This window comes from Macaca thibetana, chromosome 7 (assembly GCF_024542745.1).
Source record: "Macaca thibetana thibetana isolate TM-01 chromosome 7, ASM2454274v1, whole genome shotgun sequence".
NCBI lineage: Eukaryota > Metazoa > Chordata > Mammalia > Primates > Cercopithecidae > Macaca > Macaca thibetana.
This window is the reverse complement of record NC_065584.1, coordinates 57,025,042-57,052,982: the sequence shown is the minus strand read 5'-3', so window position 1 is coordinate 57,052,982 and position 27,941 is coordinate 57,025,042. Positions and strand designations below refer to the sequence as shown.

Sequence of the window (27,941 nt, the reverse complement as noted above, 5' to 3'; positions counted from 1 at the left end):
GGTTTTTGTGTATGCTGAGAGCTAAGGGTGATGGCTCATTTTCCCCACACATGAATATTCAATTGATTTAGCATCATTTATTGAAAAGATCTCCTTTTCTCATTTATTGCAGTGGCACCTTTGTTGTAAATCAGATGATTGTATATGTATGGGTCTGTAGTCTTTTCTATCGGTCTGTTTGTTTATACTTGTGATATCACTGTGTTTTAATTACTGTAGATTTTAATTATCTATTGGTGTCTGTTAGTGTAAGTCCCCCAATTTTGTTCCTTTTCAAGGTTTTCTTTGTTATTCTTGGCTTTCTGCCTTTCCATATAAGCTTATTAATTTGCATAATAAATATTTATGCAGCAGAGAAATAAGCTTGTTAATTTGTACAGGAAGATTGCTGAGAATATGATTTTGGTTATAATCAATCTATTGATCAATGGGGAGCATTGACACATTTACAATACAGAGTTTTCTAATCTGAGAACATGTATATCCCTCTTTCAGTAACGTTTTATATTTTTCTGCGGAAGTCTTCAGTGTCTTTCATTAGATTTCAGTGGTATGTTGGAGCCAGCTCCTACTAGTTCATGAGAGCCGATCGGGTACCTCTCTTCCTGGCTCCACATTCAGTAAATCACATTGTGAGATTGAAGTGGGCCATGGTGGTAGTATTTATATCACAGAAATTGGCAAATGTCACAAATCAGGACTTTTCCCCACCTACCCACTGCTAAGAACTGGTTGTTAAACATGTGCCAACACATCACTTAGACTGATTACTAGATGATCAGGTTTTATAATGCTACATAAATATTTTTTCTCACTAAAAATAATTAAGTTATAATCTGCATACAGCAAAATTCACTTTTTAAATCTACTGCTCTGTGACTTGTGAGAAATGTGTATAATCACATTATGACTACCACAATCAATATTTAAAACTGTTCCATTACCCCAGATAATTTTCTCTATCTCTTTAGAGTCAGCTCTAAAATTGAATGTATCACAGTTATTTATCCATTTGCTAGTTAAAGGAAATTTGGGTTGTTCACAGTTTTTAGCAAATATGAATAAAACAGATATAAACATATTTGTGCAGGTTTGTGTCTGAACATGGGTTTTCACTGACTTTGGGAGAAAGCCTTCAGTATTTTAACAATAAATGTAACATTAGCTGTATTTGTAGATACCATTTATTGAATTAAGGAATTTTTCTTCTATTCCTACTTTTTGAGAGGTGTTTTTGGTTTTGTTTTCTTTCTTTAATCAGGAATGACTATTACATTTTCATACCTACTTTTATGCATCTACTGAAATAATCATATATCTGTCTCTGTTATGCAATGTGGTGAATTACATTCATTGTCTCTGAATGTTAAATTAACCTTGAATTCCTATAATAGATACCATGTGTTTGTGATATTTTAAAAATTTATGTCTAGATTTTATTTGCTATATTTTGTTTAGAGCTTTTGAGTTTATGTTGATGAGAGATAATGGCTTATGACTTTCCTTTTTTATAATGTTCTTGTCAGTTATTGGTATCAGAGATAGTCTGACATTATAAAATAAGTTGAGAATGATCTCTTATTTTCTGTTTCTTAGAAGTTTAAGATTGCTCTTCGCTGTTTTCTAAATGTTTAGAAGAGATCACCAGGGAAGCTGAGCCTGGAGTTTCCTTTGCATGAAGGTTTTAAATTATGAATTAAGTTGTTTTCTAGGTATAACAGTATTCATAGTTATTTGTCTTATGTAGTTTTTTTGTTTGTTTGTTTTTTGTGTTTTTTTTGAGACGGAGTCTCGCTCTGTCGCCCAAGCTGGAGTGCAGAGATGCGATCTTGGCTCACTGCAAGCTCTGCCTCCTGGGCTCACGCCATTCTCCTGCCTCAGCCTCCCCAGCAGCTGGGACTGCGGGCGCACGCTGCCACGCCCGGCTAATTTTTTTGTATTTTTAGTAGAGAAGGGGTTTCACCGTGTTAGCCAGAATGGTCTCGATCTCCTGACCTCGTGATCCACCCGCCTCGGCCTCCCAAAGTGTTGGGACTAGGGGCGTCAACCACCGCACCCGGCTGGTTTTTTTATAAGTGATACTTTTAATTTGTTCATTTCATCAGTTATCAAATTTATTGTCATAAAATTACTCATATCTCCATATTATTTTTAAAATATCTGTAGGATCTATAGTATCTTTTTTTATATCTAATATGGGTAATTTGTGGGTTTTTTCTCTTATTTTCTTTGATCAGTCTTATAAGTTAATCTCACTGATCTCGATTTCTAGTTCATTTATTTTTGACCATTATTTCCTATCATTTCTTGTCTTTGAATCTAATTTGATATTCTTTTTATTGTTTCTTGACATAGATATTAGCTTATGATTTTTTTCAAACATCTTTACTACTTTATGCATTTCAAAGTGTAAGTTTCCTCTAAGCAAGTTTTGTATATGTCATCTTTTTAATATTTCAGTATAAATAAGATACTACAACCTAACATATTGATTCAATATTTATATGAAAAGGGTCAAAATAGCCAAGATTGATAGTAATTAGAAGATAAGAGGGCTTGTCCCATTAATATATAATGACTTTTCATAAAGCTATTTTGATGAATATAGTATTGTATTGGTGCTGTCAAAGACAAATTGACAAATAGATCAGAACATTCATCAGGTCATTTAGTTTACAATATTTTCTAGTTTTCAGTATACTTTCTTCTTTATTCCATAGGTTATTTAGATTTATTGCTTAATTTCCAAACACTTAGAGATTTTCTTAATATCTTTTTGTTACTGATTTCTAGTTTAATTCCTTTATGATGAGATAACATATTCTTTATTATTATAATTCTTTGAAGTTTGTTGAGATCTGATTTATAAACCAGTACATAGGCTATTTGGTAAATGTTCCATATGAACTTAAAAAGAATGTGTGGTCTATAATTACTAGATGTTAGATAGGTAAGGCTGGCTAATGATACTGTTCAAATCTGCATATTTACTGATTTTTGTCTGAATTTTAAGACAGTGGAAAGAAAATTCCTAGAAAGATAAAACGAACCAGAAGTATCTCAATAACTATCGAGCTTTATTGGTACTAATATAACAATAACAATCATAACTATTAAAGAAATTGAAGAGGGCAGGCACGGTGGCTCACGACTGTAATCCCAGCACTTTGGGAGGCCGAGGCAGGCAGATCGCTTGAGGTCAGGAGTTCGAGACCAGTATGGCCAACATGGTGAAACACCATCTCTACTAAAAATACAAAAAATTAGCTGGGCTTGGTGGCAAGTGCCTGTAGTCCCAGCTACTCGGGAGGCTGAGGCAGGAGAATTGCTTGAACCTGGGAGGCAGAGGTTGCAGTGAGCCGAGATCGCGCCACTGCACTCCAGCCTGGATGACAGAGCGAGACTCCGTCTCAAAAAAAAAAAAAAAAAAAAAAAAATTGAAGTGACAGTTAAAAATCATCTCACAAATAAAACACCAGGTTCACAAAGTTTTACATGTGAGTTCTATCAAACTTTCAAAGAACTGTTCACTCCAATCTTTTATTACAAACTTTCTTTTTTTTTTTTTTTTTTTGTAAGACGGAGTCTCACTCTGTCACCCAAGCTGGAGTGCAATGGTGTGATCTCAGCTCCCTACAACATCCACCTCCTGGGTTCGAGTGATTCTCCTGCCTCAGCCCCCCAAGTAGTTGGGACTACAAGCATGCACCACCATGCCCAGATAATTTTTGTTTTCTTTTTTTTTTTTTTTAAGTAGAGACGGAGTTTTACCATCCTGGCCAGGTTGGTCTCAAACTCTTGACCTCAAATGATCTGCCCACCTTGGCCTCCCAAAGTGCTGGGATTACAGGCGTGAGCCATCATGCCCAGCTGCTAATTCATTTTATAAAGCTTGCAAAACTTTTATAATAAAACCACCCAAGGACAAAATAAGAAAGTAAAGTTATAGGCAACTCATTTATGAATATATATGCACAGTTCCTAAACAAAATCTTAGCAAACTGAATCCAGCATTATACTATACCCTGAGACTATTAGGTTTATATAAAAAATGCAAATATATATTATTTGCTGCATTGATATGTTGGATGTAAAAAGCTATATGATGACCTCAATAGATGCCGAAGAGATTATTTGATAAAATCCATTATTTGTTTGTGATTTTTAGAAACTCTTAGTAAACTATACATAGAATTTCCTTCATTTGATATGATAAAATGTATCTATCAAACCAAGCCCAATAAAACTGTAACAAAAGTAACCCCAATAGGAAAATATTGGAGACATTCCCTTTAAAATCATGAAGTTATGCCTACTGAAATCAAAAGTTATGCCCATTATGACCCTTTCTATTCAACATGGCATTGAATGTCTAATAATTTAAGAAAAAAAAACATACATAAAGATTAAAAAGTTGGAAACTGTCATTACTTGAAAATTGTATTTCTGTTTCTATATTTAAAAAAAAAAACCCAAAAGTATCTACATAAATTTTACAGGAAATAATAAAGTTTAACAAATGCTTCAATGTGAGACCAATGCATTAAAGCTAATTACAGTTTGTTATCCAAGCAACAACTAGAAAATATAATTAAAACAACAAATAAACCAGTCATAGCAACAAAAACTACAGTGCACCTGGGACTAAATGTAATAAACCTCTTCCTACTCCCCCAAATTATAAAAACATTACTGAAGGAGTTTAAAGACCAAAAATAGATGGAGAGATAGATCATGTTAATGTATTGGAAGACTTAATACCATGAAGGTATTGATTCATTTCAAATTGATCTATAAATTTAATGTAACTTCAGTAAAGAGTTCAACTAACAGATTGATTTTAATATTTATATGGAAAGGGTTAAAATAGCCAAGACCAATAATAATTAGAAGGATAAGAGGTGCTTGCCATACTATATACGATAACTTTTTATAAAGCTATTTTGATTAGGATAGTGTAATATTGGTGCTGATATAGACAAATTGATGAATGGATCAGAATTGAGAGCTCAGAAATGAGTCTGTGTGTGTGTGTGTGTGTGTGTGTGTGTGTGTGTAAAACTCTTACTTATGACAGAGATCTCATGGCAGACCACTTGAAGAAAGAAGGGGCTTTGACAGAGCTCTGAAAAAATTTGTTTCTCATGTTTAAAAAAAATGGCTTTCTGTCTTCCACCCTACAAATAGCAACTTCTGATGGACTAGGAATTTAAATATCAAAAGCAAACTTTAAAATTTAGAAAAGGCTGGGCACAGTGGTTCATTTCTGTAATGCCAGCACTTTGGGAGGCCAAGGCAGGTGGATCACTTGAGTCCAGGAGTTTGAGACCAGCCTGAGCAACATGGTGAGACCCCATCTCTACAAAAAATACAGAAATTAGTGGGATTTGGTGGTGGCGTGTGCCTGTAGTCCCATCTACTCGGGAGGTTGAGGCAGGAGGATCGATAGAGCTCAGGGGGTGGAGGTTGCAGTGAGCTGAGATCACACCACTGCACTCCAGCCTGAGTAACAGAGTGAGACCCTGTCTCAAAAACAAAAACAAATACACTTAGAAGAATATATGTGACTATTGGCTGGGCGCGGTGGCTCATGCCTGTAATCCCAGCACTTTAGGAGGCCGAGGCCGGTGGATCACGAGGTCAGGAGATCGAGACCATCCTGGCTGACACGGTGAAACCCTGTCTCTACTAAAAACACACAAAAAAATTAGCCGGGCATGGTGGCGGGCTCCTGTAATCCCAGCTATTCAGGAGTCTGAGGCAGGAGAATGGCGTGAACCCAGGAGGCGGAGCTTGCAGTGAGCCAAGATCAGCTACTGCACTCCAGCCTGGGCGGCAGAGCAAGACTCTGTCTCAAAATAAAAAATAAAAAATAAAAATAAAATATATGTGACTATCTTTCAGATCTTGTATATGGAATCATTTCTTAAACATGGCATACAAAATGTTAACCATGAAAGAAAATATTAATAAAATCTATTACATTAAAATTAAGAATGCCTTTCATCAATTATAGCTTAAGGAAAGAAAATGAAAAGGCAAGCTCTTAGAAACTAGAAGACTTTTGCTACGCATATAACTAACAAAGGGCTAGCATTCAAAATACATAAAGAACTACAAATCAATGAGAAAGACAAACTACCTAATAGAAAAATGGATAAAAGGAGATGCTTACCTTATTAGCAATTAGAGAAATGTATATCAAGACCACAGTGAGATACCAATTTATACCTCTGCAATTGACAAAAACAAAGTCAGATAAAACCAAGTGTTAGAAAGGATATGGATCAATAGGATGTTAAACTGATGGTGGAAGCAAAGCATTTATATAGCCACTTAGAAAAAGACAATTTTGCATCATGTGTTAAAGTTGAATATTTGAAAAACTTGCAACCCAGAAATTCCATTTCTATGTGCATTCTCAAGTACCTTTTGCATATGTGTAGTTTGTTACAAACAATTATTTCAGTCTATAGAAAGTTATGATCTAGTTTTCTGCACCAAAGATGTTTGTCTATCCAAAATATTATGTCTAGCTTGGGTCCGTGATTCACATTTGTGTGCTCAGGTCATAATTAAATCATAGGCAAGGAGCATCATCAAATAAAATGTGTATTTGCTATTCTCAAAAAGGGCCTTTGTACTGAGGCTGAAATTAGATGGTAGGTAGGACTGTAATCAAACATGAATAGATAATAGCATTAATAACCGTCACCATTAATTAAGCATGTACTGTTTGTCAGATTCTTCAATTTTTATTGAATGGAAATTACTTTGTTTAGTCTTCACAAAGGCTTTCTAATATGGGTACCATTATTACTCTTTTTAAAATGGAGCATACTGAGCCATTGGGAAGCTAAATAATTTCCACAACTTTATGTTGTAAATTGTAAGGCTGGGGTTTAAACAAAGGCTCTCTGACTCCGGCACCTGTGATACGGCAATAGAGAAGCTATTATCTTTCAGATAAAAAGTCAAATTTTCTTAACTTTGCAGAGAGAACAACTCTGATTCGTGGCTATAGGCAAAGGTCTGTTGTCTCTAGATGCTTTGTACGATTGTTCAGAAAGTAGTGGTGTATGTTTATCTCTACTCATGCAAAACTAAAATTATATATTTTCAGTATTTCAATAGCATTATTTTATAGATGAACAGCAATAAAGTTATCAATGTGATATATATGTCAATGTGATCTGAAGACTTATTTAAAAGTATGCCAAGAGATATGATTGCCTTGCTTTTATCTAGTTATAAAACTTCTTATCAAATAGACATCATGAAGAATGTCTACCTAAAGATATTTTCAAAAATTTAGATAAAAGATTATTTAAAAGTCCAGTTTGTTTCAAAATTAGTATTATTGTCTTAGTCACCTTGGGCTGCTGTAACAGAAAATCATAGACTGGGTGGCTTAAACAACAAACATTTATTTCTCACAGTTCTGGCAACTGGATGAGATCAGAATGCCAGCAGAGCTGGATTTTTTGTAAGGGTCTTCCTCCTGGTTCATAGACTGCTTTCTTCATGTATCCTCACAATTCAGAGAAAACAGGCTCTGGTTCCTTAGTTGCCTTATAAGGGAACTAACTCTATGATGGGAGACCCTCATTACTTAATCTAAGCCTAATCTAAGGCCTCCCAAAGGCCTCATCTCTAAGTACTGTCACATTGTGGATTAAGGTTTCTACAATAGCAATTATTGAGGGTTTCTTTGAGGCTAGATCATATATCTGATCTGAGGAATTAATTGGTGTATGTATAGACTTTCTGTTCTTATGATACAAAGCAAACGAGCCTATGTATGTATTGTCCAAAAGTTATTGGATTGCTACCAAAGAGGCAGAATTTTTTTTTTATTTTTATTTTTTATCGTAGTAGGAAGATCTGGGATGAAAGTTTTGACTCTTGCAATCCAATCCCAGGTTGGCAGTTACTGTCCATGTGAACTTGGACCTGTAATCTGTCACTTTCTAATAGTTGTGCTCCTGGGAAATTTAATTAGATTCTTAATTTTCTCATGTGTCAAAAATACAGATAATAAATACCTTACTGGAACATTACAAGGATTAAATAAATAACATGAGAAAGATATAGAAATCCTATATGAGGAAGTCTACCATTTCCTTCCTTCTAAATTCCATTTCCATCTCTTGGGCAAGGTCAGTCACGTCTTTGGCTTTAATTTCCTCATCTATAATAATGCCAATAGTATGCTTGAGAATCTGTGATTCCGAGCCCTTCTATGTATTTCTTCCTATGTACGTTCAGCTTTAAAAAGTATTGCAAGGATCCTTTATGTAAATAAGCTATTTCTGGGGGATAAAGAAAGTGTGAACTAAAATCATTTTATTCCTCTGCTCCAAAAGTAGAGTGCTTTGCTTTGATTTTCTTTCTGACTCAGCAAACAGAGACATCTGCACTGACTTAGAGTTTTCTTGAAAGTTTTTTTTGTTTCAGTCATATGATCAGAAAGAACAAATGTAAGTCCTTCTGGAATATAGTGTGAATGACATTAAAATATGTCACTAAAACAAACATTTCTTTTCTTTCTTTCTTTTTTCTTTTTTGAGACAGGGTCTCCCTCTGTTGCCCAGACTGGAGTGCAGTGGCACGATCACATCTCACTGTAGCCTTGACCTCCTGGGCTCAAGTGATCCTCCCACTCCTGCCTCCTGAGAGCTGGGACCACAGGCACGCACTACCACACCTGGCGAATTTTTAAATTTTTTATATAGACAGGATCTTGCTATGTTGCCCAGGGTGCTCTTGACTCCTGGGCTCAAGCGATCTTCCCACCTTAGCCTCCCAAGGTGCTAGGATTACAGGCATGAGCCATGGCACCCAGCACAAAGTGAGCATTTCTAATTCCAGTATGCTCCTGTGTCAGATGTTTGAGAGTTGAGAGATACATATACATTTCTTGGCACTTTGAATGATTAGCTGAACCAGTCACTGCTCTGTTCAACAGGTGGATTTTCGGAAAAGACATATGAATGGAGCTCAGAAGAGGAGGAGCCAGTGAAAAAGGCAGGACCAGTCCAAGTGCTCATTGTCAAAGATGACCATTCCTTTGAGTTAGATGAAACTGCATTAAATCGGATCCTTCTTTCGGAGGCTGTCAGAGACAAGGAGGTTGTTGCTGTATCTGTTGCTGGAGCATTTAGAAAAGGAAAATCATTCCTGATGGACTTCATGTTGAGATACATGTACAACCAGGTATGCAGGAAGTACTTCAAAAAGTTTTCTTTCTTCTGTGCTTCTGTCACTTCGTGTTTTTGTTTAATGGTGTTCAAAATGTTCATTTCTATTATTATGTACCCTATATATGAACCCGCTAAAGAAATGCTGTGGTGTAACCATTCCAACCTCAGTGCTTTGGGGGCCAAACTACACAGACCAATTTTCTCTGAAGCTGCTTTGTTGCATTTCCCTTAGAATATGACTTATATTTTTATTCTTTAAAAAATAGACACAGAATATCCTGATTATACTTAAATGTTATAGTGTTTAAAATGTCACATAACTTTTGTATTGTAATCACTTTTTTCCGACATTTAGTATGACATATTTCAAGCATATAGCGAAGTTAAAAGAGTTTTATACTAAACATCTTGGTATCCACCACCCAGATTCTACCGTTAACATTAGTATTCCTGCGTTATCACTTATGACTCCATCTATTCATCCCTCTTTCCAGCCATCACTCCAAGTTATTCTTTGATGCATTTGAAAATAAATTGCTGGCCGGGCACTGTGGCTCACGCCTGTAATCCTCAGCACTGTGGGAGGCCGAGGCGGGTGGATCATGAGGTCAAGAGATCAGTACCATCCTGGCCAACATGGTGAAACCCCATCTCTACTAAAAACAAAAACAAAAACAAAAATTAGCTGGGCATGTTTTCCTTGTCCTTCAAGGTTATTTTTCAGGCTTATGGTTTTTATGAATATCTCAATGTAGATCATTGACTCAGAGTGAATGTTATAGAAATATTATTATGCTAATTAATAATAATCACAATTTATTCATTGAAGTATGCATCCCCAGACATTTTTCCAGGTAATACCTTATTGGAAAAATTTCAATTTCCACCTCAATAGTAATTATTTATTGACTACCTGCTAAATGTCCTAGATTGTGCTAGGCACTATGGTGGATACCAAAGAAAACATACCATAGATTTTGCATTTAGGCATCTCACGGTTTGGCCAAGGAGACAGAATAACGATAGGTGAAATATTTAGAGTATCATTACATGGTGATATGGTGATTGATATATTTCTTTCTTTCTTTCTTTCTTTCTTTTTTTTTGAGATGGAGTTTCACTCTTGTCACCTAGGCTGGAGTGCAGTGGCACAATCTTGGTTCACTGCAACCTCTGCCTCCCGGGTTCAAGGATTCTCCTGCCTCAACCTCCCAAGTAGCTGGGATTACAAGCATGCGCCACCACACCTCGCTAATCTTTTGTAGTTTTAGTAGAGACAGGGTTTTGCCATGTGGGCCAGGCTGGTCTTGAACTCCTGGCCTCAAGTGATCTGCCTGCCTCAGCCTCCCAAAGTGCTGGGATTATAGGCATGAGCCACCATGCCCGGCCTGATCGATATATTTCTAAGTGTAGTTCAGGGAAGGGCATATAGTGGGCAAAAGTAACTGGAGAAAACTTTATAGAGATATTGGGAGTTAGAATAGATTTTGAAGACGTGTGGATCTGGATCAGAAAAGGAAAAATGGACATTCTGGACTATGAGGAAAAAGTATGATATATGTATTAAACAGTGTACACCTTCTTACCTCGAGTGGAAATTAAGTATTGGAGATGAAGAAGAAATAAGATTGAATAGGTTATTGAGGCAGATAATAGAACAAATTCATAGAAGAACCAAAGCGCTTGGTAAGGGTTTAAAATGCCTTTTAGAACAAGATAAGATATAATTAAATAAGTTTTTCTTTAAATTAGTTTATGTAGATATTTTATCAGTCCAAGTAGTCCTCTCCAAAATTCCTCTGCATTCGTTAATGTAAGGTTTTAGATTGGAGAATTATCTAATGAGATCTTCCAAAAAACTAATAACTTATTCTCTGTAACAAATATCAAAATGGGGGTAACTACTATCAACCAAGGTCACCAATTACTGACTTACTAAATCTATGGGATATTTTCCATTCCTTATCCAACTTGATCTTCAGCCTTTATACAATTGATAGTTTTTCCTATTCTCTCTTCCTTTGGCTTCTCAAACCCCACTTGTAGCAGTACTTGTCTACTCCTTCCTGCTGTCCCGGCCCTGGTCAGGCCCTCAATCATATTTTTGACCTTTATTATAGCACCCACCCCTTATCCCTTCTAGCTATCATTTCCCTTCCCTACTAACTACCCCTACCTACTTCTAGAATAGTATCTCTCTACCACAACTATGATGATAATTCATCTCTGCTTCTTCATAACTTTCCATTGCCTGCAGGATAAAATCTGACTCCCTTAAGCACCTTGCAAGGCCTTTCAGAATCTGGCCATCTGTCCAGCCTTTTCCTGCTACTTGCTTCCTCCTCCCCCAAAACCAAAGCATAATATGCTCTCTACTTCCTTCCTTTCTGCCTGCCTGCCTTCCTTTCTGGAATGCCTTCTCCAAATTTGCTCCCCTGGAAAATTCCTAAATATTTTTCAAGTCTTAGCTCAAACATCCTATGTGGTCTTGCCTGACCAAGGGTTATTTCTTTTTTATGCTACCATTTATGCATTATATATACTTCCATTTTGGCATGCATTTATTGCATCATAATGGTTTGTTTGCATGTCTGTCTCACTGTTAGGCTGTGAATTTCCTCTGGTCTGCAATGATATCTTTTCATTTTTATATCCCCAGGACATATAAAAAATGTGGCAGATGGTTGCTCCTCTGTAATTATTTTTTGGATGAATAAAGTGATTGTATTGATGCATTAGATGTGCATATGTTGTTTCCTTTTAACTGGAATTGGAGAGGGATAAGAATCAGAATGGATGAATGGAAAAAAAAACTATACACACATATCAAGTTCCATATCACAGACTTTATTATTTTATAGGAATCAGTTGATTGGGTTGGAGATTACAATGAACCATTGACTGGTTTCTCATGGAGAGGTGGATCTGAACGAGAGACTACAGGAATTCAGATATGGAGTGAAGTCTTCCTTATCAATAAACCTGATGGTAAAAAGGTATGATGCTAACTTCCTAAATAAAATTGAGTTTTCACTTATAACAGTTACTACTTTTTAGAATCCTTGAAGATGCGCTTTTGAAAATTAATTTTGATCATTTGATATGAAGCTTAAAGTGGGGTAGCATCCTATAGCATGATCTTTGTTTCCCTTTCTTGTGATCAGGGTGGGCAAAATTATAAGGATGATAGAATAGCAGATCAGCAAGTAACATCTGTATTTTGTTTCACTGCTACATAAAGTTTCTGTAATGTTGGATTACTAGTAAAAATTACTTATAATAGTAATCAGCAGTTAATATTTTTATTTTCTGTGGCATTCATGGTATGTGTAAGAAATTATCTAAAATAGTATTCATTAATAATGGTTTGCTTTAGTTCTTATGATATTAATATTATGGTAACCCTAATGACCTAGATGTTCTATAAAATATCAGTAATGTACTCTTCTTGCCTGTAGGTTGCAGTGTTATTGATGGATACTCAGGGAACCTTTGATAGTCAGTCAACTTTGAGAGATTCAGCCACAGTATTTGCCCTTAGCACAATGATCAGCTCAATACAGGTATGAAATAAAATAAACCCATTTTGATGATGTTTCTTTAACTAAAAATTATGAATATATGTGTTTCTATATACATGTGATAATGAGATAAACAACAGAAATTGGGAATCATATATATTATTTGACTCAATTAGCATGCCAGTTCTTGTGATTTCTGTAAGAGTAGAATTGTTTTTGTTATTGTAGTCTAATTACTGACAAACTTTCAAATTGACTGCTTTGGTTAGAAAAGGTCATATTATCTTATTGGGATTTTTGTTGTTGTTGTTTAAAGCCTACAATAAACTCAGTAACATAAATTTTATATGAGTGTACATTGAGACCATCTATTATAAGTTATGTTTAATGAAACAGGATTTATAAATATAAATTTTGTTCTACATAGCCAGTAGAACTAAATGTAAAAACATTTACATGTGTTCATAGCTTTTAAAAACACCTTAATGTACATTTAGGAAAGCAAATATCTTGTATATAAAATTTATCTTTCTTTCCTTTCCTTTTTTCTTTCACTTTTTAAAAAGTTTTATTTTTGAGGTTATTGTGGGCTTTCTAAATTGTCCTGAAAATCTTTGTAGAGTTTTATTAGAACCATAGAACCCATAGCATAAAAGATTTTAAGACTATTTTTAGATATTTTCAATCCACTGGCAAAAGCAAAAAGAGAGAGTGGCCAAGGAACAGGGCAGATCAATAAAAAAAAGTAAGAGAGCTTAAAAATGCAGAAAAGGCAAAGTAATTAGGATGAGTGAGTCAAGGATGAAATTATAAGCAAGCATAGAGAATGGAACTAGTAAAGCAGCAACAAGGGCATCATATATGGTTAGGACAAACAAGACAGGGTAAACAGAAGGAGGAAGGAAAGACTGAATTTATTAAATAAAGGACTTTAAAGTAAAAGTCATAAAAAATGTTATGGTTATAACCTATTTAATCAACTTTTAAAAATTAACTTTTCTTTCAATTGACAAATAAAAATTATATATATTTATCATGTACAATATGATGTTTTGAATACATACATTGTATAAGCCTTTAAAATACCGACTTAATCTAATTTATTCATAATTTACAGTGTAAGCCATATTTATACAAGCCTATTTAAACCAGATTGAGTTTGCCTTTTCAGTATTACTCATTATTTATATTTGACCTGAATACATTGAATATTTTCATAGAAAAATCTGCTAACTCCTTATAATGACTATTTTTTATTATGTGAGAAATGATGTTATTTAAATAAGTATACAAAGTATTCTTTTTATATCACCATATAAACATATAAGCCTCCTTAACTTTTCTTTGAAGTTAATGATATTTATTCCCCTCAAAAAATGTCATCTTAATGCTGTGATCTGTTCATGAAGCAGCAATGCATATGTATAAGGCTGTGAGCATGATATTCAGAACCTAACTTCCATGTGATGAAACTCTGTTCAGACATAAATAAAATTATTAATTGTGAAGAAGTCAACATGATTTTTCTTTTCTTTTCTTTTCTTTTTTTGAGATGAGTCTCGCTCCGTCGCCCAGGCTGGAGTGCAGTGGCGCGGTCTCTGCTCACCGCAAGCTCGGCCTCCCAGGTTCATGCCATTCTCCTGCCTCAGCCTGCCAAGTAGCTGGGACTACAGGCGCCTGCCACCACGCCCAGCTAATTTTTTGTATTTTTAGTAGAGACGGGGTTTCACCATGTTAGCCAGGATGGTCTCGATCTGCTGACCTTGTGATCCGCCTGCCTCGGCCTCCCAAAGTGCTGGGATTATAGGCATGAGCCACTGTGCCCGGCCAACATGATTTTTCAAAACAAAATTTTCCATATGGCTTGCTGAGATTTAGATTGCTATTATTTTGTCTTGCTTGGAAGAATGAGTTTTTTTGACTCATTCTTTAGGTTCATAAAATAATTTAAATATTCTGTCTCCAGAGCAGATGGCTACTGTATTTCTGGAACCATTTTATAATCATTGTACATTCCTTATTGTCTCTCAACCTTCTTTTACTTCTCTCTCAAGGTCTTACAAATATCATCATGTAAGCAAGTATATAAGAAAGTTCATTTTTGTGATAACTGATATTTTTAAAAGTAGGGAATGATGAAGTAAGTGCTTAGGATGATGCCAATTATCTTATCATTGTGATTTTATTTCTTTATCAAGGTATATAACTTATCCCAAAATGTCCAGGAGGATGATCTTCAGCACCTCCAGGTAACAATATTTTCTTTTTTGTGTACCTGGTAGTCTTTGGAATATATATAGCAGAATTTTGGGGAATGATTTCAAAACATAATCAGATTCTGATTCTGCTGTTTACACAGGAACTATTGGCCCAATTAGGTGCCTGGTAATTACTGCCCCAGACTGGTTAATTTATAAAGGAAAGAAGTTTAATTGACTCACAGTTCAGCATGACTGGAAAGGCCTCAGGAAATTTACAATCATGGCCGAAGGCAAAGGGGAAGCAAGGCACTTTCTTCACAAGGCAGCAGGAAGAAGTGCTAAGCGAAGTGGGAGAAGCCCCTTATAAAACCATCAGATCTGTGAGAACTCATTCACTATCACAAGAACAGCCTCCATGTTTCACTTACCTTCACCTGGTCTCGCCCTTGACACGTGGGGATTATGGAGATTATAATTTAAGATGAGATTTGGGTGGGGACACAAAGCCTAACCATATCAATAAGTAACTACCTTTCTCCCTAGTTTGACATCAAATTTCATATATTTTTTAGAAAAAGAGTCACACTGCAAGTCACAGACATTTAAAAAAAAACACAACTGAGGTGATAAGGCTCAATCTAGCCTCAGGAAAACTACAGAGCAATCACTGCTCCAAAAGGAGCAGAAACAAAGAAGCAGAGATTCGGTTTACAAATAGTGACAGTACTGAGAAAGTTCCCAGGATTAGCACTAAGGAGCACAACTCTTCAGGTTTTATTATGCTCTGGGCACAGTGTATGTTTCTTCTCCTCTTTCGAATTCATTTCAAGATTCTCCAGGGCCGGATGCAGTGGCTCACACCTGTAATCCCAGCAGTTTAGGAGGCTGAGGCAGGCAGATTGCTTGGGCCCAGGAGTTTGAGACCAGCCTGGGCCACATGGTGAAACCCTATCTCTACCAAAAATGCAAAAATTAGCCAGGCAGGCGTGGTGGCACATGCCTGTAGTCCCAGCTACTCAGTAGGCTGAAGTAGGAGGATCACTTGAGCCGGGGACGTCAAGGCTGCAGTGAGCAGAGATCATGCCACTGCACTCCAGCCTGGGTGACAGAGTGAGACCCTGTCTCCAAAAAAAAAAAAAAAAAAAAAAAAAAGAAAAAAGACAAAGAAAAGGACTTTCCATTCTTAAGCTAAATGCCTAATGTTTTTGTAGTAATCCAAGCCATTGTGCCATTAAATTTCCTCAGTCAACAGCTTTTGTAAATATATCCTACATACTTTACATCTCTCTGGTCTAATTTATATACGTTCTGCTTCTAAAGGTCATTTAGCATGTTTCCTTCTTCCCTTTTGTCTCCCACAAAAAATTAACCCACATTTTAGATATAAAAGGTGTTCATTTTAAAACATAAAAGGTGTTAATTTTAAAAATAAAATGTAAATTTTATTTTTAAATGTACTTTATGTCTTTTATTCTTAAATATCTAATTACCATGGCTCTGCTTTACCTATTCAATGCTTATTTCCTGAAAATGATTATTATAATCTTCTTAATATAATATTCTGTTATAGCTAGGGGAAAAAGTAAATGAAAGAAAGCCAAGAATTAAAACTTTGCAGATGCTAAAGTTCTCTCTGTCTCCTCTCTCTCTCTGTGTGTGTGTGTGTGTGTGTGTGTAATTTTTTTTCTAGCTTTTCACTGAGTATGGCAGACTGGCAATGGAGGAAACATTCCTGAAGCCATTTCAGGTGAGTGAGGGTTAAATGATGGTAAATTCTTACTAGATTTTCCTGAAGACTGTAACCAGGTATATTAATTAGGGTCATGTTTCCTTTTCTTTTTATTTCATTGAGAAAACATTTTTGACCTATTTTATGCTATTTGATGCAAGATAGAATGAGATAGAAATGAGGAAATAGAATTTTAAAGAATGATTTTTTATAAAAGAAATGTGGAAATGAAAGATGAATTAGGCATTCTGGTTCCCAGCAAAATGTCAGCTTTTTTTTCCTGAACTCAAAGTGACTGTCAAAGTGCTGGGATTAGAGATGTGAGCCCCTGGGCGCAGCCTCATTTATGTACAAAAATTAAACATCCAGCCATATCTTATGAGATATATTAAAACATAAGAACGTGTTAATTTGAAAATAAAAGGATGGAAAAAGATATATCAGGCACATACTAAGTAAAGGAAAACAAGTGTCTATATTTTGTCAGTAAGAATTATTTAGAATAGAGAAGTTCATAATAATAAAAGGTTATTTCACCAGGAAAACACAAGAATTCTAGTCAGGCATGGTAGCACATTCCTGTAATCCCAGCTACTCAGAAGGCAGTGGTGGGAGGACCACTTGACCCCAGGAGTTCGAATCCAACCTGGGCAACATAGTGAGAGACTCTGTCTCTTGAAAAAAAAAAATTCTAAATTTTTGTGACAAATAGCCTCAAAATATATAAAAATCAATAGAACCATAAGAAGAAATGAGTAAATCCACTGAAACACCGCTCTCCTAAGTATTGATAAGTCAAGTAAGCAGAAAATTAGTAACAGTAGAGAAGATGTGAAACCTAGGGCTAGCAAGCTTGCTTTATGGTGCATGTATAGAATAGTGTAAGTAACAAAGAAAACACATTACTCTTAAGCATGCAAGGTGTATGTACAAAAATTTACCACGTATTAAGCCACAAAGCAGGTCTCCACAAATTTCGAAGCATTGAATTCATACTGACCTCATTTTGTCATCACAGGACAATTTAGTTAAAAGTTAATAAGAAAGTGCTAATTTTAAAAAGCATATTTTGGAAATTTAAGCACACAATTCAAAAATAATTCATGGGTTAAGTTAAACTCATAATAGATATAGGAAAATACTGCAAACTGAGTGCTTGAAAGAAAACATACATATTGAACATTAAATGCTATCATGAAAATGGTACTTAGAGGGAAAAAAATATAGCCATAAAAGTTTTCTATTAGAAAAAAAGAAAGGCAGAAAATTAGTGATAAGTACAAATTAAGAAGAAAAAATAGGCCAGGCGCACTGGCTCACACCTGTAATCCCAGCACCTTTGGAGGCTGAGGCGGGTGGATTGCTTGAGGTCACGAGTTCAAGACAAGCCTGACCAACATGGTGAAACCCCATCTCTACTAAAAACACAAAAATTAGCTGGGCGTGGTGGCGGGCACCTGTAATTACAGCTACTCCGGAGGCTGAGGCAGGAGAATCACTTGAACCTGGGAGGCGGAGGTTACAGTGAGCCAAGATCGCACCATTGCGCTCCAGCCTGGATGACAGAGCGAGACTGTCTCAAAAAAAAAAAAAAACAAACAAAAAAAGAAAAAAGAAAAAATAACAGACAAAAACTAATGAAAATAAGAAAGAACATTTATAAAAGCTATATGTCTCAAGATGGATCAATTTTAAAAACATAATGTGGATTGGAAAAAAGCTAGTTGCCAAAGACTATTTACAGTAGGATAACATTTTTTATAAAGGTCCAAAATGAGCAAAACTAAACAATATGTTAAGAATATAAAGACGTGTGATAAAACTATTAAAAAAAAGCAGAAGTAAAGTAGTATTTACTACTGGAGAGGAGAAATGGGGATGTATCAGGAAGGGACACACAGGAAGCTTCAATATTATTGGTATTTTCAATTATTTAAGCAGGTTTGTGGGTTCACGAGTATTTATTAATCTGCTTAATAGCATACATATATGTTACATGCATTCTTTTGTAGGTATCATATTATGTAATAACATTTTTCAGTCTAAAAAATCAATAGCATTTCTTAAAACCAGCGATTACAACTAGCAAATATAAGTTTTAAAATATATATACCATTCATAATAGCAAAACAAAACAAAAATCTTTAGTAATTAGCCACCAAAATATAAAGACCTTTCTGGAGAAAAATTCAAAGGTCTGTTAAAGACCATAAAGAAAAAATTGTATAAACCAAAGAGATATAATATGATCACAGATGGTATGATTTAATGTTGTAGAGAATTTAATTCTCAACAAATTAGTCAAACTCAGTGCAATTATAATTGAAATTACAACAGGATTTTTTTTGTATATCTTCTACAACTCATATGGAAGAATTAAGCCTTGTTTTGATTTGTCAGGTTTTCTTTTTTTTTTCTTTTCTTTTTTTTTTTTTTCTTGAGACGGAGTCTTGCTCTTGTTGCCCAGGCTGGAATGCATCCAATGGTGTGATCTCATCTCACTGCAACCTCCGCCTCCCAGGTTCAAGCCATTCTCCTGCCTCAGCCTCCCAAGTAGCTGAGATTACAGGCGCCTGCCTCCATGCCTGGCTAATTTTTCTGTGTGTTTTTAGTAGAGATGGGGTTTCACCACGTTGGCCAGGATGGTCTCAAACTCCTGACCTCAGGTTATCTGTCCGCCTCAGCCTCCCAAAGTACTGGGATTACAGGTGTGAGCCACTGCACCTGGCCTTAAGTCAGTTTTTAAGAAGGAGATCTAAATTAGGGGGCTCAATACACACTGCAAAGCCATAGCAATGAAAATGGTGAGGTCCTACACAGATACAAGAGCAAAGCTCAACGGAACTAAACAGTTTAAATACACTCATATATATATGGGAGCCTGGTAGTCAATAGAGGTGGCAGGATAAACTGGTGGGAAATAAATGGGTTAATAGTTGGGTTTGGAAAAACGAGTTGACTATTTGGAGAAAGAGCTGGATTTTTACTAAATACCATAATAGAAGTAATCTCCAGATAGATCAAAGAAATAAATATGAAAGTTAAAACTATAAAGCTAATAGAAGAAAGTGCTGGAGAATATTTTTCTGAACTGAGGTGAAGAAACATTTATTAAACCCTCCAAAATAAACCATGTAGTAAAAAATTGATGCATATTACTACATCAAAATTAAGTATTTCTATTTATCAAACGACTTTATAATCAAAGTGAACAGATTTGTAGAAGATATTGACAATGTCAAAGTCAACATAAGATTACTAGACAGAACATACAGGAAACCTGCAAGTAACCAAAACCTGGTTCCCAGTCAGAAAACAGGCAAAGAATATTAATAGCCAACTCACAGAAAGGAAACCTGAATGGCTAATACGTTTTTGAAGGGATGTCAAGTCTCACTGATAATGAGATAAATATTAAAACAACGATGAAATACCACTTTATACTCATTAAACAGGCAAAAAGTGGAATATGGAGATGATACCAAATGAAAGCTAGGATTTGGGCAAATGGGAACACCCAGGCCGTATCGTTGGAAGTGCAGATTGGAGCAGCCATTCCGTGGAGCAGAGGAAATATGTAAGGATATTTACTGATAGAGTAATAGTAGCAGGAATTTGGAGACAATTTAGGTGTCCATCACTAGAAGAACGGATACATTAAAATTTGGGGAAAACATGCTCTGGAATACTTTGCAACATCTGAAGGCAGTGAACCAAAAGTACATAGAGTAGCATGAATAGAGCGTTAAAATTTGTACTGAAGTAAGCAGGAAAAAGTATGAGATTTATAACATGGTACTATTTATGAATATTTAAAATGCTATACATATACAAAATAATATATATTAAAGTGAGTGTGGATGGGAATGAATAGTTGAGGAATGGGAGTGAGGATCTGGGAAAAATATGGTGAAGTGAAGTAGCACGGAGAGACGATGTATGCTGTGATGAAGGAGTATGAATTCTCCCCTGAGGGCTCGGGAACCTGGTGCAGGGAGGAGGTGAGGTAGAATAAAACCAGTCTTGCTTGCAGTCTTCTATATGTTTTACAATATCTACTAGACTCTGTTGTCTTTTTTATTTTTAATCATTTGTTAGGTTGATAGTCTAAGTGTTGTAAGGCTATTGTTTTGATTTTCTTCTTCTCTAACTTGTTACTGAGAACCACTGGCAAACCAGAGTAGGGAACTCCATTGTAAATTACCGAAAGGGACTGTAGGTCTAACCAGCAGATGTCACTGCTCCTTACATTTTGCCAGACACACGAATACTGGAAAAGACCAATCAATGCTGTGATAAAACAGATGACAGATAGGTAAATATTGATAGAGTTACTGCTTTTGGTTAAAAAAAAATGAGTTGAAAACAAACAATGGAAAAAAACTTTAAGAGATTACCCTAGTTAGTAAACTGTTGGCATTATGAAATATCAGTGAAAAGAAAAAGATTTTGCTGACTGAGTCAACAATGACTCCTAAACATGTTTGGACTTGTAACTCTAACCATCTGAAATTGAAATGAGAAGCTCATTAAGTAGTAAAGGTGGCATCCAAAGCCATTTTATAATATTTTAGATTAAAGCAACCAAATCCAAAACAAAAAATACTATACATTATAAAATCAAAAGATAAAATGCAAATATATTCAAATCTCAAAACATACATGAGTTAAATAATTCACATTTCAATTAGGAAAAGCGTAGAGAAAAACTGCAAAGTAAAATAACTTTTAAATGAAATTTCAATTAGGCAATCTTTTTCAGCAGGTCACCACCTCCACCCTCTTCTCTTTGAGAAGTTAACAGCTTTATTCATTTGGGTAAAGGTGTGGGGAAATTTTAAACATTGCCCGAGACACTAAGGTGAGGGGTAATGAAATTTTAAAAATAATTTTGTATTAAAATTAAACTAAGGCCAGGTGCAGTGGCTCATGCCTGCAATTCCAACACTTTGGGAGGTGGAGGCAGGAAAATTGCTTGGAGCCCAGAAGTTTGAGATGAGCCTGAGCGACATAGTGAGACTGTATCTCTACAAAAAGGGAAAAAAGAAGAAAAAAAAACCTCCACAAAGAACTACAGCGCCTGTAGTCCCAGCTCTTTGGGGGTGGGGGCTGAAGTGGGAGGATGGCTTGAGCCCAGGGGTTTGAGGCTGCAGTGAGCTATGATTGCACCGCTGCACTCCAGCCTGGGCAACAGAGTGAGAACGTGTCTCAAAAAATAAATAAAATTAATTTAAACGAATTTAAAATAGAAGAATTCTTAACTCTGAAACAGAGTACAATTATAAATAATAAACAAGACCTATAATAAACAACAAACATGAAGGCAATTAGCTGGGGAAATGAATAGCTAAATTAACAGATTAACTTTATTCTTTAAAATACCAATTTATATCAAGCTGTAATCAAACACACAAAAATATGTTAGTGTATTTAAAAAACCATGGTTTAAAAGAGAGAATTAAAAGCTAAGCGATTCAGTTTAAAAGCAATATTGAAGTGCAAGTTTAACCAGTGGTGTGCTGGTAAAATGTTTAAAAGTGGCTGGGGAGAAGGGAAGAGGTGAGCCTGATATATATTATTTGCTAATTTTTATGGTGTAAATACTTTTACCATGGCCAATTTCAAGCTACCATGACATCAACCAACTTGCAAAAATTCCTCAAAATTTAACAAATGCCTTTTGCAAGCTCTAATGAACCAGTTCTAAACTATGTAGCATACCCTGGAAGTATAATTCATATTAACACACAGTATAGAGTTATCTAAGTGACATTAGTTATTTTCTCACCTGTTTTGCTCACTATGAGTATTTGAATTTAAAGTATAAAATCGGGCAGGAGCTACTTTATCAACATATCTATCTATAAAATAACTAGGTTCTTTATATTAGCTTCTCTACCTTAGGAATTCCAGTTTTTGTTGAGAATGACAATATTTTTTCATTAATTTAGACATGGCTGTATATAATAACTGTGCAAGTTTTATTTGAGTAATAACACCCAGTTTGCTGTAAGAACCTAGAGAAAATATCTTGTCATATGCAATAGATTTGTGTCTATATTGGTATGTTATGAGTGTTTTTTTCTTGGTCATTTAGACTTGCATAAGCCACACCTGGCCCCACGTTGCTCTGTACTGGGATGGTCACATCCTTGGGTCAGGATCCCTATGACTATTTCTGGATGTTTTTCATGTTGTCAGACATTATTTGAAGTTCATTCTAAATACAGGCTGCTTATCAACACCAAGCAAGGCTGCCTTCCTCTAATGCTTTGTTAAATGATCAGCCACCAGTTACTTGTTTCCCCAGGAAAGGCTCTTTTTCCACTTGTATGGCTCTGTGGCTCTCTCTGTGTGTGCTTGTCACTCTTGTCCTCTCAGTTCTGCTGGGCTGTGGTGGTGGAGAGGGTTTTCACTCTGTCATGTGGTAATACAGTAAGCTTGTTATAGGGCCTAGGCTAAAAACAGACCCCCCTTACTAAGAAGACCCTGCATTATACCTTTAAATGTACCCTTTGGCAATAGCAGCCCAGGAGTTTATGATTTAATCATTTCATGCCTTCTAATTATGTAGGCTATAAAGAAATAGAAACATTCCTTATTTGCTAAAGTGTATTATAGTCTCAAGATTCGCTTGAGTCAATGTTTTAGATGTCAATACATTTCTCAGTGGCATTTCTACATTGTGGGTCTGTTTCTAGTAGGCTAGTCTTCTAAAGCCCGTTTAATCTACAGCAGATTTAAATAGTGACCACGATGTTCCTGAGCCTTGGTTCCTTTAAGCCAGTCCTGAATATATCTGATGATTCCTGGATCTCTTTGAGGCCCAGAGCCCTGAGGTAGTTGGGAATTTTAGCAGGATTTAGGCTGCATGACTCACAGAGAAGAGATGGGGCTGCAGCATATCTGTAGCCTTGGTGATTGATTCCTAATTAGGTGTTTTAGACACCTGGGTTAGAATCATTTCTGAGCCATACCACAGTTCTACTGAATTGGAATCCCTGTGTTTAGACCAGGGAATCTGCACTCTGTATGTCATTCTTGAGCACATATTTGAGGACAGATTTAGCCACTGGGCACACTCCAGCAGACAGCATCTATGGCAGAAGGTTCTGGTAGCAGAGAGATAGGGCACCATTTCTATGTACATTTCTGTGTACAGGTAGTTAGTAGATTAAGGTTGGCCTATAATAAGAAAGTAGGAAGCATAATCCCTAAAAAACTTTCCTTCACACAAACTTGACTTCTCTTAGAAGCCTTATTTCTTTCTTGAGCATATACTTTAGGACTATTTACATTTATTCTCTTTTCTTCCATCTCCTCAGTGTCAAGTACTTCACTTTCTGGAATTAATTCAGCCCAGTTTTCACCCATAGCATGTTTATTAACCATTTTCGTATACTTAAAAGCCCAGCAAGACCTTAAACTTTAGAAAGAGATTCAAATTCTCTTTGTGAGATAAAAGTAAAAACTCAATTCTTCACATTCCTTTCAGTGGAGATGTAATTATTAGTGAGCACATCAGTCTGTGCCAGTTTTAAGTTAAACTGAAGTTTGCTGAAAAATAATAGAAGGGGAAGCATATAATAATACTCTGTTACATTAAGACAGGTACTCTGTTTCTCACAATTTCTCATTCAAATGGGGCCTACACAGGGCAATTAGGAATTATTTTACTCTAGTTTGCTTAATTATGTTTGAGGACCATTTATTCCCATTATTTGAGAATATCCATTTGCACAAAATTATTTGATAGTGATTTAAGCTACTTTGAAACAAAACATGTTTGGTCAAATATCTGTGATGATTATAACTGACAAGTCATACCTGATAAATGCATGACCTCACTGAGAAAATGAAAGGCTGATGTCTGTCAGCTTGGGCTGAAAATGAAAGGAAATGATGTGGAAAAAGACAGCTGAGGAAGTTATCTACCCTATCCCATGTTCTCTCGAGAGAGCAATTTAGGTGATCTGAGAGCTGTATGGATTAGAAGAAATACTTACCTGGCTACACAGAACTAGGTCAGTGGTGTAGACTAGGATTCTCCCAATTTCTACATTTAGGTACCTGAAATGTCTAGAAGAGCAATAACAGCAGTTTATTGCATGCTTATTCTGTGCCATGCACTGTGCTAAGCATTTTTCTTACATTGTTCAAATTAGTGATCATTACAGTTCTATAAAACAAGTAATGTTACCACTCATTCTTTATTCTCATCTTTAATTTTTCTGTTCAATGAGAAGTACTGAGGCTGACAGTAGTTGAGAAACTTACTCCTGGTCACATGTATCTTTAAATTGTAGAACTGACCTCAACCTAGGCCACAACTCAGGGTGCTTGCACTTAATTACCATCTTTTAGTGCTTCTCTTTGCTATCTTAATCTGAGTCACTTACTGAGCTATATTTTATTATCTTACATTTTAATGTGCCTATCCCCTCTCACTAATTAAATTATAAATGCCTTATTAGCAAGAACTTTGTCATTGACTTTTTGAAGTCTAGAGCATCTACCATGCTGTTAATAAAGCATGTGTTCAATAAATGTTCACTAAGGTGGTGGTATTTACATATTTGGGATTATAAATAGTCTGCATATACAACTCAAAATTGAAAGACCTGGATTCAAGATCTGGAGCAACTATTACATATCCAGCCCAGTATTGTCTCTTTATAATTTTAAGGTAAGAACTATAACCAAACAATATTAAGTCATAAGTTGACATGAGCGTGTCCAAAATATTTGTACTGGGCATGGTCCCTTCTTGAACTGGAAAAACACAATCATGAAATTCTCCTTCAATGGGTAAGGGTAGTAGAGTTGCTGCATTGAAAGTGTCACACTGATGGGTGGTAATACAAAAAGAAAATACCATATTTTGTTAGTTAAGACTAACAGAAAAATGTTGGGTGTTTTCAGTTAGCAATAGTGATTGTACTGTATGTGGTACCATCAAATTTAAAGGTGATCCTACAACGTGGTCTGCAGATACTTCAAGTAATTAGATGAAACCGTAACTGCTCTGAGGCAAGAAAGATAAGCCTTGGTTACTGGATCAAGCAATGGGCCACAAAAGGCACTGAATCTTCACTGTTGTTGATTTAATACTTAGCATGGCTTTTCTTTTTAATAAATAGGAAAGAGTTATGATAATTTGGAAGGATTGATCTGCCCTCCTATTAGCTTGTCTCTAATTTTTCTGCCCATATCCTTGGAGAGTTTGTGCAAAGATTCTTCATTTTTTTTTTTTTTTTAATTATACATGTTATAGGTATTCTTAGCTGCCTTGGGATACCAGTTCTTCCAGTGGATTTTCTGCCTGCAATATCCATAGACTTCCCTATCTATAGGTTCCTGATTCATAGAGAACAGAGGATATTTTGGTCTTGTTTTTATCTGAAGGGCCACAAATTTATTTTGATTTCTATTTTGCTAAATACCCAAGCCCTATGAAAAGTCAGTGATACACTGGAGATCTCCAAATTGGCAATTTCTCATTCAACCTTTTTTTTTTCTGAGTCTGTATTTTATAGCTGAGCCTCATATGTTTTTTCTTCCATATTCATATTTGATGTCTGAAAGTTTCCTGAAGTCAATTTTTAAAGTTTCCTGTTGATTCATCTTTATTTTATTTATAATTTAGAATCTTTATCCAATTGATATTTAAGAGGAAGTCTTCCAAAATAGCCTTCTGTAATTTTTTTTATTTTTCTTGCCCCCTAAAGGCCACTTAATTGTTAAAATGTATTATCATTATGTTTTAATGAACAGCTGGATTACTTAAATATTCTCCTGGTCTTTCTTATCCCACTGTTTTTAACCATTTTTTTTTCCCACCTGAAGGTCTAACAATTAAGTGAACTAGTTGGAACAGAACTGATAGTTTAGGACAGTAAATATTTAACAAGACTGCAACAAATTTTTATCTTTCTGGGTTAAAAGAAATTCCTTAACACTCAGCTCAAGACCAGGGTTTAAATTCAACTTCCATAGAATAGCCTTGTGATCTAGCAGTTTTAAGTAGATTTGGGCAGTGTGCCCATTCCTTTCCTGTGAAAATTCCTGAGGAAAAAGTAGCTTGTTTATAAGGTCAGGGGAAGGAGCAGAAGGAACTGAAGGGATGTACTGAGTGGTAAAAATAAAACTGAGTGAAAAGAAATGCAAGGAAGGCAGGTTTCAGAAGGTTACAGTGTCAAATGTAGAGACTGCGTTTTGGAGTCAGCATTTTATTTTGAGGCCTCAGTTTATTATGTAAAGAAGCTAACTAATGAGTGTTGGTATTTGTCTCAATATTTAAAGAGCTCCTCTTAACTGTGTTGTTTATTTTTACATGTCCAAAGTTCACCATAATGGCTACAGTTATTCTCATTTTTTAAAAGTTTATTTACTATTATTGATACAAAAATTAGGGTTGTCATTTAATAGAAATAGGAAGCAGAAATTCTTCTAGGAGGAGGTTGTAGTTTTGATATAGAGAAACCTGTAACATAAAAGTTAATCAATAGTATGTGCTCATGAGAAGTGTTTTGGGTTCATTAAGCAAGCAGAGGCTAGGACAGAGTTGTATGATTAATAATCTGACAATTACTGATTTCGTATTATGTACTATACAAAGTGACTCATGCATGTATTGACAAGACAGAGAGTGTCCTCTTGAAGGTTTTGTAGGGAATCTAAGGCAAAATTTGATTAATTACTTTTGCATAAATTGGTTGCCGGCCTACCAGACTTCCAACCGTTAGTCTTTGGGGCAATGTGAATAGGACTGAAGACTTCTTAGGCCTATGCTTCCATCTGTTCTTTATAGAGCACTTTTGTATTCATTCAGTGATACAAAACAATTCAAGACAAAACAAAAACACATGAGACAAGACTCTGTACAAATTGTCAAATAAAAGAAAGCAAAGCAAGCAGCCAAAGAACAAGCAGGCTAATGGCAAAAATATTCATTGAATGGTGTGCCTCCAAACCAAAAGTTCTAAGAACTTTATACAAAAATTAGGTCTTATTATTGATCAGGTGAATGTACTTCCAAAACTAAAACTTGAGTTACTCTATGCAAAGACTTAGGACTAATGACCTTATGTAAAGACCTGTACGGTTACAAAATCCTAGGATAACAAATTAATTTAGCAACAAGAGCTCAATGAAGCAAATCAGAACTCAGATTGTTGTTGAGACAGACTCACCTGGAAGCAAACTGAAGGACAAATGGAATTTGGGAACAAGGCAGAAAGAGAATGTGCCTACTAGTCTAAGAGTCATAGAGAATGCTGCCAAGTGA

General features: G+C 35.6%; 1 protein-coding gene across 2 annotated transcripts in view; it reads left to right on the top strand.

Moving 5' to 3' along the window:
- ATL1 (atlastin GTPase 1) overlaps positions 1-27,941 on the top strand; it is a 100,172-nt gene that overhangs the window by 46,421 nt on the left and 25,810 nt on the right. For both annotated transcript variants that reach the window (XM_050796904.1, XM_050796905.1), the window contains exons 3-7: positions 8,969-9,216; positions 12,065-12,199; positions 12,662-12,766; positions 14,923-14,973; positions 16,616-16,672. In XM_050796904.1, the coding sequence (XP_050652861.1) occupies positions 8,969-9,216; positions 12,065-12,199; positions 12,662-12,766; positions 14,923-14,973; positions 16,616-16,672 (596 nt within the window). The remainder of the gene's footprint in view (positions 1-8,968; positions 9,217-12,064; positions 12,200-12,661; positions 12,767-14,922; positions 14,974-16,615; positions 16,673-27,941) is intronic.